General features: G+C 42.5%; 2 protein-coding genes across 4 annotated transcripts in view; one reads left to right on the top strand and one right to left on the bottom strand.

Moving 5' to 3' along the window:
- The first annotated feature begins 842 nt into the window (after positions 1-842).
- Positions 843-1,503, top strand: SAYSD1 (SAYSVFN motif domain containing 1). The gene is made up of 2 exons (XM_080585612.1): positions 843-1,001; positions 1,091-1,503. Exons 1-2 carry the CDS (start codon positions 846-848, stop codon positions 1,385-1,387), a joined length of 453 nt encoding a protein of 150 aa, XP_080441738.1. The 5' UTR covers positions 843-845; the 3' UTR covers positions 1,388-1,503.
- Positions 1,504-3,040: 1,537 nt separating this feature from the next.
- Positions 3,041-15,807, bottom strand: part of GLP1R (glucagon like peptide 1 receptor) — a 91,024-nt gene continuing 78,257 nt past the window's right edge. For all 3 annotated transcript variants that reach the window (XM_080585611.1, XM_080585610.1, XM_080585609.1), the window contains exons 9-13: positions 15,705-15,774; positions 14,917-15,005; positions 11,614-11,752; positions 10,666-10,707; positions 3,041-6,112 (exon numbers count right to left, since the gene is read on the bottom strand). In XM_080585611.1, coding sequence (XP_080441737.1) covers positions 5,945-6,112; positions 10,666-10,707; positions 11,614-11,752; positions 14,917-15,005; positions 15,705-15,774 — 508 coding nt within the window. In that variant the 3' untranslated portion in view covers positions 3,041-5,944. The remainder of the gene's footprint in view (positions 6,113-10,665; positions 10,708-11,613; positions 11,753-14,916; positions 15,006-15,704; positions 15,775-15,807) is intronic.

Below are 15,807 nucleotides of genomic sequence, written 5' to 3' on the forward strand. Positions count from 1 at the left end.
CTGGAAAGTGATAAATGCTCTACTCTGGAGGCTAAGAGCAAGCTCCTGTAAATAAATTTCTATTTCTCAGCTGTAATGATAGCTGAAAGACAATGTGACAGAGCTGCTTCTCCTGAGTTTAATTTTTTGGTTAAACAGAGAGAAGGATGGGCCTGTCTGGATGTGCCACCGAGCAGAACCTACTTCTGTGGGGCCCTGCTGGCTCGGCCATCATGTCTTTCTCCATGGCCAGAAGCAGGGTGGTGCTGGGTCATCCCCGGTGCCTCTCAGCCTCCCTGAGAGCAGCAGCCACGTAGGACAGGCCAAATGAGCAAGGCTTCGTGCAGGGCCCAACACGTGTGTCCGCCATGTTGCTGTCCCTTCTGGTGCTGCCCAGTGTTTTCACAAAATGGCCGCTCAGGCGTCAATACAAACAGTGGAGTCACCACAGCGGCTAACATCTCATTCTCCCTGTGCGTCCTTTGGTCACCCCATGCTTTCTTCCCTCTGTTTCCTTTTCTTTTTGGTGTTGACGTTAGTCTTTAAGATTTAAAAATAAAAAAAGGAAAGAAAAAGGGGAGGCTTTCAGTCACGTCCAACTTTTCTTCAGAGCTACGTAGTGGGCTCCGCTACCTATTCTGCACGGAAAGGCGCGACTACCCATCTGGCCGTCTCCCCGTGTTTTCAGAGGCCTAAAACCTCCGAAATTTGGTTTTCACAGCGCTGGGGGACCCCGCAATCTGACTCCCCATTCCGGCCGGCCCGCAGGGCGGCGCGCGCGATCCCCCACCCGTGCCCCGCCCGCCCTCCGCTGAGGCGTCACAGGCGCGGCCGCTGCCCCGCCCTTGCGCAGCCGCGGGGCGGCCATGGCGGCTGCCGTGGAGCAGCGCCTCGCCCGCTTTCGGGCCGCCCGCGGCACCACCACCGGCTCCGCCGCCGCCCGCCTCCCGCCGCTCTCCGAGGAGCCGCCGGGAAAGGCCGCGGCTCCGGAGGCCTCGGAGGGCCCGGATCGCGGCGGCCAGGTGAGCGCAGTGGTGGGCGGGTAGGGGGCGTGCGGTGGTAGCGGCGGCGGGCCGGTGCCTGACGCCGCGCCTCGCTGCTGCCTCCACAGCCCCGTCCCGTCCCGGCGGCGACGGAGCCGGCGCGGCCGCTGCTGGTGCTGGCGCTGAAGGTGCTGCTGTGGGCCGTGCTGCTGGCGCTGTTCGCCGAGCTGGAGCTGGGGCTGCCCTTCTTCGTCGTCTCCCTCCTGTACTGGATGTACGCCGGCACCCGCGGCCCCGGCGAGCGGCGGCCGGGCGAGCTGAGCGCCTACTCCGTGTTCAACCCCGGCTGCGCCGCCATCGCCGGGACGCTGACGGCCGAGCAGCTGGAGCGGGAGCTGCACTACCGGCCGGCCGCCGGGAGGTAGCGCCTGGCCGCCGGGCACGGCCCCCTCGCCTCAGCACCGACCTGCTGCGGGACGAGGAGGGAAGGGGGCCGGCCCCGGGCGCGGCTCGGACCCGAATAAAGCCGTAGCAAAGCGTAGCTCTGGTCTCCTTTCCTGGGGGGTGGCCCCGGGCCCGGCTGGCAGGCACCGAAGCGGAAAGCAGCTGCTCTGAGCGGTGCTGGAAGGGCTCTGAGGGGCACGGCCCTCGCACAGCTGGCCGTCAGCTTGGCAGCTGGTCAGTTTCTGCACCTGGTAGCCTTAATAGTGGTGGCAGGAAGGCTGCTGCTTGACAACAGCTTTAATAAAGTGGTTAACTGCTCTTCTTTGCCAGCTCTGTCTGGAACCCACTTGCTGAAGACATGAGGCAGTATAAGTACAGCTGAGGCGGGTGCTTCTGTTAACACTCAAGCGTTTCGTCTAACACATCTGATTTTGATGCAAGTTCCCTGTTCACTTCAAGTGACAGCTTTTATCATCTGCAGTGTAAGACAAAAGGTTTGATTATTATTCCTGACAGGTAATGCTTTTTTTTTTTTGTAATTTTTTAAAATTTAGGGTCAACGTGCAGCAGATGTGGAAATGCAGGAAGCCCTCAGATAGAAAGGGATTTGCCCTGTTACTGGATTCAATTTTTTTTTTTTTAACCATAGCACAGCTGGTGATGCCTCTTCCAATCACTCCATACACTGTCAGGTATACACTTTCTGTGTGATCGCTGGTATTTCTAAAATACGGGAACAAAACATGATTGAAACAAATCATTGATAACTGCCATAGTGAAGAGCAGCTAATAGAGTTTATGCCTGTGAGTACTGAGTAAAGAACAAAAATCACAGCTTGGTCTTTCAAATCCTGTTTCATTATGCCTTTTGTATTTTAACAGTGATTTACAGTGTTAAGGATTGAGTTACTACAGGTTCTGTCATTTGTTAAGGAAATCAAAGGAAGCATTTATCAAGTTCAATTGGACCAGAGAGTAATAGATTAAAGTACAAATAATATGTTTAACGATGCCAAGCATCTTTCAATAGCTCTCCACAGTACTTTTTAGTTTCTAGTATTGGTCTGTTGCGTAAAGTCCAAATGCTGCTTCTTAAAGCCAAGCACAGAATTTTCTCACTTTCACATCTACCTCCATCCTCTAGCTGAGATGTAAAAATCCACAGAGTTCTCACTCTTTCTGCTGATTCCTTCTGATGCTTTACAGATAAAGTGCTCCATTTTGTCTTTAATTAATACAGCTTCTGCGGGTTAAGAGCAGTTGTTGTACTGGACAGGGTGGTACAAATAAAACCTTTGCTTCCATGAAGTGTAAGTCTTTACATTCTTAGAAAGTATTATGGTAATTAAGAAGTAAGAAATAGTCAGGTGACACTTAAAAAAACAATAATAAAATACACCAGCAAGTGATAGAATTTTGTGAGTTGAATCTTTATTCATGAGGATAAAAATAAACATGTTTATGGGGAGTTGATAATCTGACATCTTTCACAGATCGTGTGGGTGTTTTTTTAAACAAGGAAAGACATGCAAATAAATATTAAAAATAAGGTAATGTCTATGAAATTATGAAACTTTATAGCAGCAATGATGGAAATAAAGTTTTCATTTGCTATAAACTCTAGTTACATATTGTCCAGGTGAATTTATAGACTGTTCTATTTAATACTTTATGAAACAAGTTACAACAGTAAATGAGCATGAAGCTGAAAGGCACAAGAAATAAAAATACACACAGTTCATCTGTTCCAGTGCTTTGTGTTGCTTTGCTTATTTCATGCTACTCAAATAAATGCAAGTTATAAATTCTGAAATGGAGATGTCATGAATAACAACATAGGTTTGTAAAAGATTTTACTGAACTAGATAAAGTACGATGTAGAAATCATTGTTTAGGCCTTGCTGAAAATATTTCTCAAAATATATTATTGTTACTCTGCTTTGGTGGCAATTCCTTTCACTGAGTTGTTTCACCAGTATGTAAAGGGGATATTAAAAGGCTTGAAGAAACGAGCTTAATTGGAGAGGAAAAAAACCACACCAAAACTCTGCTTGTCTAACATACCTTTTTTTTTCTTTTTCCTGCTGGATTCTGACAAGTCATAATGTAAGAAGGTAAGTTTGACAGCTGGTGCTGGAGTTATTCCAACGGGCCCAAAGCCCTCAGTTTTTAAGTGACACTGGGAGGGGTAAAAGGAGCCTAGTAGCTCAAAAGCATGTCAAATTTTGTGACAGCAACTAAGTACAGATTTGATGCCACGCCTGTAAGGACTTTGCTGTCTATTCCTATGTCTATTAGCTTTCATTTGGTATGTATACTTTTTTTTTTTTCCCAGCAAAATAGTGTGTTACAACGCATCTATAACTTCCTATTGCTATAGCAAAATTAATTTTGCTAACAGCTACGCAAGTAGCAGGAACGTTTTTTCTGGGTTTGCACACAACCAAGCTGGGCCCTGGAAAACTAGCGCCCTATCTTGACTATTCGTGGGTGAAATCAGTCCCTCCAGTGTGCGTTATCACACAGGTATTTATTTAACCTGTTACCACCTTTTCACCTACCAATGACTCTAATTTTACCACTTTTCTTATCCAAAGCACTTAATGGTAGATGTTAAGTAGAAACATCAGGTATGCTCAACATACAAGAAGCTAATTAATTAAATTTCAGGACAGCAATTAGCATACATATGTAGTAGTCAGGCATTGTATTAATGGTGACAATGTAGAAACTAGGTATTAAATTTACAGACGAACCTGAGGTGCTTCATTCCAAGGTCAACTCTGCAGCTGAAGTTATGAAGGGACAGCCTGGGAATGGTCTGCATAGTAGCAAGCATGCTAAGCAGACATAAACCAGCCCGAGACCTGTGGTGGATTTCTACAAATGTGTCTGACTTTTTCCCTGGAGCTCAATTATAAGCATTATAGCAGAAGAAGGTAACCTATCCTGTGTAATTTGATTCTAACCTGCTGATTACAAAACTAATCCACCCTGTTGGCAATTTGAATTCTAATACAATGATTAAATAATTCCATGCAAAGCAATCTAGCTTCAGGCAGGGAAGATGCTGAATTACATCCCAGAATATCCAGTCCATTTTCTTGGCGTTGGGGGATGTGAACTCAAGTGCAAAGAGGGACTTGAAAATATGTTCTTTTTCTCTCTCTGCTGAGCAGTGTAACTGCTAGGCTATGGCAGCTACTCATTACAGGAAGGCTATGGGCAGGGATATTCTCTGACCTAGTATCTCGCACCTTGTCTCTGTTGTAAAGGGAGCCTGAATATCTAAGCTGAGTAAAAATACGTAATGTCTGTTATTAAGTGATGCACTAGACCGAGGTCTGCTTGTAAAGATACCCCATTTTTTTCTCCAGCAACTCATGTAAACAGCAGCAAGGGTAACTGCTAATTAGCAGCATAGGTGCATATTCTGTGAGAGCCCTCGCAGATTCTAGCAGGTGACACAAGCCCATTGAGCTCTGGGTGCTGCGCCGTGGGGGCTTCCCAAACCCCACTGAGGGCAAGCCGGGGAGGTGGTGGGCAGCTGGAGCTGTCCGCCGTGCTGAAAATGCAGCCCTTGACATGCCTGGTGAAACCTGCCCGCCTGCCTGCCACCCCGGGTAGGGCACCTGGCAGGTAGCTCGTGGGCCTGCAGAAATCGGACAAGGCTAGAGAAGAGACCAGAGAAGAGTGAGCCCGCACTGTGAAGTGCCAAATCTGTCCCAAGCAGGTGAAGTCTGGTAAGACCAATTGTGACTGCAGGTTGACTTCTGCACGCAACTGGAGAGGCAGAGTGTCATGTAGAAGCTGAAGGACTGTGCATACAGGGGATATTTCTATCAGTGTCAACAGAGACCTATTAATAAAAAAGAGCCCCCCTGCTAGATACTGGTTTTGGTTTAATTTTTTTAAGTGAAGCTTAAAAAGAGCACTCAGGAACATACACCACACTACCTGCTGCAGTTACAGATCTTCAGGATGCTGTTCTTCACCTACCTAGTAAAACAGGTAAGCATATTTTGAACTTTAGGTTTGGAAAGTGTATTACAAAACTGATTCTCCCCTAAAACACATGTTGTGTCCCACTAAGTTCTTTCTAAAACTGGTAATAGCACCATACGCTATCCCCATAAAAGTCTAAATTTTTTTTTGGCAATAATCATATTCTGTATCCTTGTAATTTAATCAGTTGATCACTCAGCTCGCCCACTCAACAGTAATAAGCCATTGACCCTGTGGTTTCAGACTGGATCAATGCTATGCTTAAGTTTTGGACACCTGGAGGCCTTGCGTGCAAATAGGAAGAAACTCTTTTAACTTACTTTAGACATGATCAATTTTTCCTCTGATGTGTTGATTATATTAGCAGATTGCTCTCCCTAGAAACCTTTGTCCAACAGCCTGCAGGCAATGAGCAGCATATACTTAAGTTTCTTGCTGGAGATGACACACTTAAGCCACTTGCTTGGGTATTTCAGGGTTTTCAGGTATATTATACAGTTCATTGTTCTCAGTCTGATTCACCTTCAGAAATCTTAGCTGAATGTGGCCTGGCAAGTGGCAGCATAGACACTACTGCCTACTGTGCCTCCGCTACTGATGCTGTTGGCTGGACACTTCAGAGGTTTCATACTGCTGTCTCTCTGGACATACAAATGTTCCAATCTCCACCGCTCCCAGCTTTTCCGAAACTCCATCTGAACCTAATAGGTCCAAAGAAGGAAATAAAAAGAATGAATGTAGAAATAATCAGACCTTTAAATGATTCAATTAGGAAAGGGCAAGTTAAAAATAAGCATACCACACTGTTCGGAAAAGCTGACAATGCTTTAAATCTGCAATATTACTGTTTTAAATTAGCTAATTATCTCATTAGTCCATCATAGGGTATTCCATATTTAAGATAATGATGGTATTCACTTGCATAAAGCTACATTGTCCCAGGAAATTTTATCTTCAGTATTTTATTCTAAATAGTATTCAGCTGCAATAGCGAATGTACTCTATGCCCTACAACTACTAACAATTAAGTTGATTTTGCATATCAGTCATGAAATGACTGACAAGATTGGCTTCCAGCTTAGTACTGCCACCACAGGTATTCCTAGAGTCTTGCTTTAATTTCTGTTTTCATTTGAACATTATCGTGTGTGGGATTATTTTTATTCTTTGAATATTTATTTATGTATTTATTTATTACAAAGACTATTTAGAATTGAAATATCAACAAACTGGCACATTAAAGTCCACATGTTATTTCCCTGTTTTTAAATAACAATTAGAATATCTTTGCAGATACTATTTTTTTTTTTTTTAAGTTACATACCTAGCTGGTCACAGGTTCTGGGTTAACCTGTGAAACTGCTGTACTCACTTGGAAGTTCACCAAGGCTTTTGCAACTGTCATGGTTTCAGCTTTTGTACTTCACAGACAAGAACAGAATTTAGATCTTCCTGTTCCATGGGCAAAGTTCTTGCCACTTGACTGAAGTAAGAACCTCCATTAGCTTTTAACACATAAGGCAGAGGACATAAAATTGAACATTTTTTACTCTATTTAGAAAAAGGCAGGAGTGTAACTACAGTAATCGACTCATTAGGGTGTGTACTTCAGCCTGGAAGTAAGTTCAATATGGGCAGGTTACTCAGTGAGCCTTCTCTGGAGAGTTCCTTTTTGTTTTATTCCTTTTAGGGTCTGGTGCTGACCACTAAGAGACTAAATAAATGATGGCAGTTCCAACACGGGCCTGTCATCCCATGCAGGCTGCTGAAACCTTCATACTCTGAGTGAAACTTCCTAGGGAACCAGTTACTGTAAAGCTTTCTTCTCTGCTTATTTTCAAATACTGAAACTGGGAAGCAGCCCTAAAAAAAAAGCAAAATAATACATAGGCAGTTGTCTTCCTTTGATGGTTACCTCCAGCAGTGCTTGTCAACTTTGAGCTACAGCCCTTGTAACAAGCACTATCCTGGCACAGGCATTTGTGAACCAACTGCATTTCTGTGTTACTGAGGGTGGAATCTGGCCCTCTGATATCACAACCAAATGGGACAGAAGGAAAGGTGCTGAGATAAAAAACGTGTATTTTACCATGATTACTGTGGATGGTGGTTGTGTCAAAAGCTACACAAAGACACGAGGAAAAAGACATTGTGTCTGAAATACCTTGCCGTATAAGAATAAGGAAGAACAGCTTGATAAAGACAGAACAGAAAACAGCGAAATGCAAGGACTATATTGTCTGTAGGATAAGAATTGATCATACTACCACCCCCGTTGTGGGCATGGAGAACATCTGATTTAATAGGTAGCATTGGGAATAAGCAGTTTTGGACATTGACAGGTAGGTCCTGAAAGAGTGCATGAATGTACTTACTGACAGATTAAGTCAATGAGCAATACAAATGGGTATTTAGAGTCAGAGAAAGGAAGGAAATGAGTCTTCAGTCCGGCTGGACATGACAGGTTTTATCCTAGAGCTATGATACAAATAGCCTGCAAGATTGAGATGAAGTGAATGGAAAGACCTGAATAAAAGACCATATCAGAGATGATGTCTTAGGAATGGATGTGGATGACAACATTAATTTTCTCTCCAGAGGTTAGGAAAAGGGTAAAGAGCAGCTCTGGTGTCAGCATTGAATTGAATTTTTGCCTCGATGGCTGTGAAGATGTGACCAGTGGCATAGGTTAAGATTTATTTTGTAGATTTTGAGCACAGAAGCTGATGTACAGATCTTCCAGCAGAATTATCATAGCCTAGTAGCTTCTGTGCATGGATGAGATTCCTCATAAATTAGCTATATAGGGATAAGGAAACCAAGAGCGAAATTCCCACAAGAAAGAGGAAGAAGAAAAATTTTTAAGAGAAAGGGAAGAGTTATGAGAACCTGGAAAAGAATGTCGTGGAGGTTAAAGACGGAAAAGGTATCTCACAGGGAGCAGCTGATTGAGACTAATGCAGCTGATGGGCAAGGATATTAGGTGTGGCAATGAGCCTGGAATGTGATTGCAGAGAAGTTAAACTTTGGCAAAAAACATGTCAATAAATCACAATGAAAGGAAAGTAGATCTGAAATGCCAGGGAATGGAGCTGGTGGAGGAGTTCAATAGATAGTCTGTGTAGAGAATACTCAATGAAAAGAAAGGGTTGGCAGTAAATAAAAGAAGTCAGGAGTCCTGGAGTTAGGACAGGTTATTTTAATGTGGAAGAGACTTGAATGTACTTCCACTGCAACAGGAAGGAGGCAAAAAAGAGAAGCAAGACTATAGAGAATGCAACCTGATTCAGCTTAAACTGACTCTGGTGGAAAGACACAGAGTCTCTCTGGTTAGAATATTTCTTATAGAAAGCAGCACTAACTGCAGAAAAACTAATCATATTAAACCCTGCTCATTTTCAAAATAACACTGGTGATAACAGACAATCTGATGAGATCCTGCAGTTTGTTTCAGAGCAATACTAGCATTCTTTCAGCTGAAATGTGACTGAAATATGAATATATTTTAATGTTTTTCTATAAGTAGATACTGTGAAAGGAAACTAATAAAACTTCTAGCTTTATTTCTACCCTTGATCTGGTACCAGCAATTGCAAAAACCTTAGGAAGTACGGTTAATGAAAAAGAAAAGCTGTCATTGAGTCACAGACAAAAATAAAAATACAGTCCATACTGCAAATGGGGATTGGCTTCAGGCACAAACAGTCTGTCAGAAGAATAATAGTTTGAAAACCAAGAATTTCGCATACATTGTTGTTCAGCTTTCTGTGAAGCTGAACACATTATGATTACATTTTCATTACTGTACAAATGCAAGAGAAGTAGAACAACATGAGATTTCGAGGATCCCTTAGAAACATCCTTTAGGAGGGCTACTTCACAGGAAGTTCCATCAAAAGAAGCAAGCGTACCTGGTATCGGGTAATTTGTTTGTATTCAATTGGGCTATGATGTAACTTTGCCCTTGTAGGAATGAAATTTCATGGAGGAAATTATTCAGTATTACTCACTAGAGACCTGGCTGCAGCTGTGCAGGGGATGTATGAGCAAAGGCTAAAGTGAATCAAAAGAAATGCATGATGCAGCAACAGACTGTGCTTCATTTCAAGATTTACACCTGTAAAGCTGTACAAGGAATTTTAAACGAATATTCTTCAACTCATACTTGAGCAAATCCTGCTGCTACCCACTTCTGATTTTCGTAAGTGGTACACATTCGCTTAAACCATTACCACATTCACTTAAACTAAATTAACCCACAGCTACAAAAGTGAACAGTCTCCTGCAGGCCTTCATTCAAGATGCCTGCTGCTTTTTTGTTGACTCCAGCCAGGCCATAATGACACAATTAGAACATTTTTTCTATTGATTCCAGTTCTTTGATGAGGCCTATCTCCCAATGGATGATCTTAGATTACAGTGTCATATTTAAAAGTAGATTTAGCGTGAATGCAAAACACACTGATGTGCGTTAGAATTAATAATGTGCTGCCAAATTACTGGTGTTTGCATCCCTTGCAAACCTGGCTGCTGAGTGAATGAATAATAATAATCACTTAGAAGGTAACATGAGAGGTTCTTGCAATACAGAAACTGAACAATATTCTACCCTAACAGGGCTGGGGTTCAGCAGATGCCCTAGAAGATAGTACTCATATTCAAATTAACTCAAAGCTCTGATTTTATTTCTTTTGAGCCTTTGGGAGAGCTCACTACTCCTTGAAGTTCAGTGCTCCATTTCAATGAGGGATTGATGGTATCTTCAGTAGCTGGGCCATACAGAAACCAAACTAAACCAAACCATACAGACATTCGCCATGAGGACTACAACTTAACCAGCTAGATGATCTGAGTTCTCATAATAAAAAGGGCTCTACTCCCGCGTTCATCAAAACAAGCAAATTAGAAGCACTTTGAGATGGATAAAGGAGAGCAGCTCTAATTCTCAATAAAAGGAAAGTTCCAGCAGTGAAAACTATACAAATGTGAGCAAGAAACTTGCAAGATTTCAGGTCTACAAATAGTGGCCCTAAATTATACTGCCTGAATTCCTTCCAACAACATTTGTCTGAAGAGTTATTCTGTGTAATTGTACAGAAGAGGATCTGCAGAAAAAGTAAAATAAAAAAAAAGGCCCTAAACACAACTTTTAGCAGTTTAAGACCATTTAGCAGTTCAAGACCATTTTCAATTTCCTTTTTCTACAGTGGATGCTGATAAGGCAAATTGGAACAACTCCTAGTGTCTCTCTTACCTCATTATTGATGAAACAGTAGAGAATTGCAACCATCAGCCCCTGAAATCAACAAAAAACAGAAGAGGAGTGAGCAGAGCAGAGCAGTTGTCCCACTTTGCCAAGCAAGCCTGCAGAGGGGTGAGCTTCACACCAGCATGTTCCATGGTGAGAGAAAAACAAGACTGAAAGATGGAGACAATCTGTGGTCTCTGGCAGCCCTGATGGCAGAGAAGTATGACCAAACTATGTCTTAAAGCACACGATCTTAGAAAAAGTAAGTTGCTGTTTTCTTCAGCCTCTGTCATTTTTTCCAAACAATTCTTTCCCCCTTCTTTTTCCTTATCTGGTTTCTAGCCATATACACTTCATATATGAACAATTCACAGTGAGCTCAAGTACAGCTCTGTGCTTGATAAACAGGGATTGAGTGGGTGAGCAGGGAAACTAGATGAATAATGATTCCTTTAGACAAGGAGATTCTTTTAAAATGGCTTTACCTAAGGCAACAGCTAAATAAAAATCACTGTAAATCTACATTCGCCTCGCATGCAGTTGCAGCTGTAGACAACTACCTCTCACAGCACAGATTTTCAAAGGAGTATCAAAAACACAAGAGAAGGCACAAAATTTGCTTTCAGCAATGCCATTATACAATTACAGGAAATCACAGATAATTTTGTTATTGCCTTGAGGTGTCCCATAGGAAGCAGAGATTAATACAAGGATAGCAATACCAGTTTATTGTGGGAAATGTAAGACTTATTGAAAATAAGTGACACTAACATCTAAACTAGCTATTAAAAATTACTTCTCATGCTTTCGCTTCCACTGTCATAAACCTGTAATATCCAGTGCTAAATTGAGAAATATAAAGAACAGGGAGCGTGCAATGAATGAGAGAGTAAGCAGGTCCCCAAACAGCAGTTACAAAATATCTTATCCACAGGTGCAGACTGTGAGTGCTACCTGGAAAGAAGCAAAGGAGAGTTCAGTAAAAAGCTTCACGAAGCGCAGCATCCCTCTGGCATGCTCATCAGTAATAAAGGCAAAGATGACCTCGTGAGTCCCCAGCAGTGGGATCAGCGTCAGCGTAGACTTGGCCAGCCTAAGATCACAAAGAAAAAAAAAAAAAGCCACTGAATAGATCATTGTTGATCCCAGCGATCACCACTGTTTCTGACACACTGTGAACTTTGCTCACTGTGCTACTTTGTGTTGCAGTCTCCTCCTCCAGAGGCTGCAGAAAAAAAAAAAAAATCCTCAAAACAAAACCATAGTAGGTTTCAGTATGTTTTAATTGCCACTCACCGCAGACCACTCGCTGCTCTCAGTAATGCTATCTGTTCAGCTCCTGGCTGTTTTTCACCTAGAAAGCCTGCCAAACTCAGGAGCAGGTCACATGCTTTCTTGTACCCCAAGATGCCTTCCCATATACCCTCTTCCCCGTCTATAGGTGGGAAATATGATCAAAACCTACCTTGTTGACAGCCTGAAAGAAACAGTCTATCAGTGTCTGGAATCTTTTAAAAATACCTTGGCAAAGGGAGGAGTATTCCTTCCCACCTCCGTGGTGCGTTAAATCTTCAAAACACTGTAACTAACTGTCACTGCACAACACTTCGTAAAAGCAGTTAAACTGCCTTAGAGTGACTGATGACTCCCTGATTTAAACGGCAAGTTCAAAGACACAGCTAGCAAACGAAAAAAGACACTAATCTGAAGTAAAATATTTTTCATCAGTGGGAGAGCAATGCTCAGGGTTACAACTACAGAAAAAACATTGACAAGAATGGTCCTTAACTCTCTTTTGATAGGCATACACGCTAAATCACCCAACAGGATAATGAAAAGGGCCTGAACCCCACGTGGGAGCTTATAGAACTATCCTGGGCCACAGAACCAGACAACACTGCCAGTGTCTCCCAACGACCTGCCATGAGACGCTTTGGTAGATGCAGAATCACTTGACCAGCAGGGTTGTCAGTAAATCTTGTGTGCCCTGGATTGTTTATTCTGAATCACATAAACGTTCAGGTTGGAAAAGATCTCTGGAAGCCACTAGTCCAATTCTAGTTCACAGCAGGTTGCTCAAGGCTGTGTCTAGCCAAGCTTTATATATCTCCAGTTCAGATACTCTGGGCCCAGTTTCCAGCATCAGATCACTCTCATTTCATTTTTTTTTCCCACCTCTGACATGCAAATGGAAACCCTGTTGCTATAACTTGAGACCACTGCCCCTTGTCCTTTCACTGTGCGCCTCTGTAAAAGGTCCAGCTCCAGCCTCTCTATAATCATCTTTAGGTAGCTGGAACTGCAAACAAATCCTTGCCTAGCCTGTTCTCTGTGCTGAATAAACCCAGTTCTCAGCACCTCCTTCTACGTTTTCCACACTCCTAGTCCTTACATAAAGAAATGGGATTTGCTGCCATACTGAACAGTGAACACTAGCTCTTCATCAGCTGAACGGGCATCACGTGAGAGCAGATGTAGAAATTTTCCTGAGAGCAGCAGACTTTTCTCCTTTCCATACACAACTGTATCTAAGCTAGTGACTTTCAAGGGCACCCAGACTGGTCTTGTTTAGGAAAATACATTCCACATTCTGTCTTCCCTCCACCCAAGTCTTTACCAGTCTCTCTGAGCAGAAAAGAACAGGAAAAATATTCTGATACAGGTATCTCTGTCTATTGGTCTTGTAATCATGACAGGCATACCAATGAACCAAAATCTTTTGGGTAAAGGCAGATTTCTCCAAAGCTTTTGTCTATAACTACCAACTGCCAGAAAGATCTCCAAGACTTTAGTCGTCATCAATGAAGAAGGTTCTGATGCTGGGTAAATTCTTTCTTGCTAAAGTCTCTCTGCATTATTAGCAGATTCTTGACCATGTAATAAGAAGAACAGAATTAACATGCACCTCTAAGAAATGGTTCAGCTGTATCAAACCTACCTGTTGCTTACAGAAGTTCTGAGAGCAAGGGCTTTCTCCCTTGATAAGATAATTTTACAGTCAGATTTTTAAATGGCCCCATGCCAACGGAACTGCCTTCCCCCCCACTCTACCCTGCAAATTTTACCCTGGCAAATGAAGGTCATGGATATTCAGTATGAATGGAAGCAAACCATGCAGCACATTAGAAGGAGTGCTTTTCTCTGCTTTTAGCTCCAAACACGCAAAAGGATTTCCAAAATTTCACATGAGGTAATGAAGGCCGGTAACATACAAGTCAACTCTATAGTCAGATGGGAACTCACAAAAATACATGGTGTGTCTAGCTTAGCAGGCTGTAACATAGAAATATCCAACTTCAAACTAGCAAAGTCAGCTAACTGTAGTAGAACAGCTATCACAGCATGTAGCTCCACATTCATTAATTCACCCTACTGCAGACTTGTTCTTATAGAATCATAGAATATCCCGAGTTGGAAGGGACCCATAAGGATCATCAAGTCCAACTCCTGGCACCGCACAGGTCTGCCCAAAAGTTTAGACCATGTGACTAAGTGCACAGTCCAATCTCTTCTTAAATTCAGACAGGCTTGGTGCAGTGACTACTTCACTGGGGAGCCTGTTCCAGTGTGCAACCACCCTCGTGGTGAAGAACCTTCTTTCTGCAGTATTTTTCAGACTGCAATACAGAAATATTCTCCAAGATGTAGACATGAAGGATGCGACTAAGAATCTTATCAAGGTAATAAAATAACAGGAGTAACACAGACATAGACAGGGCAAAGTCTGCAAAATAAGAAGCGAATACTTCAGTGATAACTTTTGACATCTTGAAACATCATATACGTTCTTAGTAAATCCAGGATTGAAAGTTTTTCCTAGTAACAATTGGCAAGGAGAACAAAGAGCAGTACTCAAAATGACCCACACCTTGATATTCACTGAAGTTAAAGGTTTTATTTCTCTCACTCATATATATATATTTTTAAATTATGTAAGTACCTGCATATATTGCAAGTATTTAGAAAATACCTGCTTGCTTAATATTCTTCCGGTTTTATGGAAGGTAAAGTCATGAACAAAGAGATCAAGCCTTCTGTTTCTCTATAATGAAGGTACAACACCTGCCCTGGCTTCACCAAGAGGCTTCTCTGGAGACTGGCTGTCCAGGAGTCATACCAATATGCACCACAACCTGTGCATTTACCCAGGGTCTGTGATCTTTAACTGCTACTGTCATTCCACTCCTTTTCATGTACTTCTTTGTCTACTTCCATTCTGAGAGGTAAAAAAAAGTGTCAGACCACCAAATGACATACCTGCATTTTATGTCAGTTTTGCACATCAAATTAGCTTGTAGTTTGGAGATGATGATGCATATAACTCTGATAAAGATCAGGAAATTTACCTGGAGAGATGAAAGAAGGATTTATATCATCATCAAAAAATACCTATGCATAAGTATTCAAAAAGTTGGTTTGTGTATACATTTGTAGATCCCTGTGCATCCTGCTATTCTGCAGCTGCAGCATTTGCCAATGATTTCAATTCTTTGCTAAGCTATCATGCTCTAAAATATACCTCAGTGAATGCACAAATCACCTTTGAAAATGCACGAAGTTCACTAAACAAAGTAGAGGCGCATACCTACATCTCTGGGGAGTGAGACACAGTCAAGGTATGGGGGCTGACCCACCTGCCTTAGCTGGAGGTCTGACATCGCCACAGTATTGCAGCTGCAGAACACAGCATTTCTCCACAATGCCACAAAATTTACTTCTCTTCTGGAGCCCATTATTTGGAATATTACCTTCTGTCTCTCTGTGCTACCTGCTGCAGGTTTCCCCACGCGGCACCTAACCAGATTACTGTGGCATGCTGTTTTATTATCATGCACTGCCACTACAACATGACAGCACGGCCAAAACAAGCGTTATGCTAGTCAGGAATTCCAGTGACAGAAAACAATTCAGTTTCATCAAATTGCATTTCTGAATCAAAATGTAAGTACCCCCAAAGGTTATTAGCCTTTGGACGTGCACAATAGCCATGTGCATTTCCGCTCTTTCTACTACATCATGCAGTACTGCATGTACTCCATACTCACCCCGATAGCAATTAGAATGGGCAGTCTGATGATCAGCCAGTAATTCATGTTATAGTTTCTGCTCCAGCAGCTAGGCAGATGGCAAAAAGAGGAAGACAAGAAA

This window comes from Anser brachyrhynchus (genome assembly GCF_964034855.1).
Source record: "Anser brachyrhynchus genome assembly, chromosome: 3".
NCBI lineage: Eukaryota > Metazoa > Chordata > Aves > Anseriformes > Anatidae > Anser > Anser brachyrhynchus.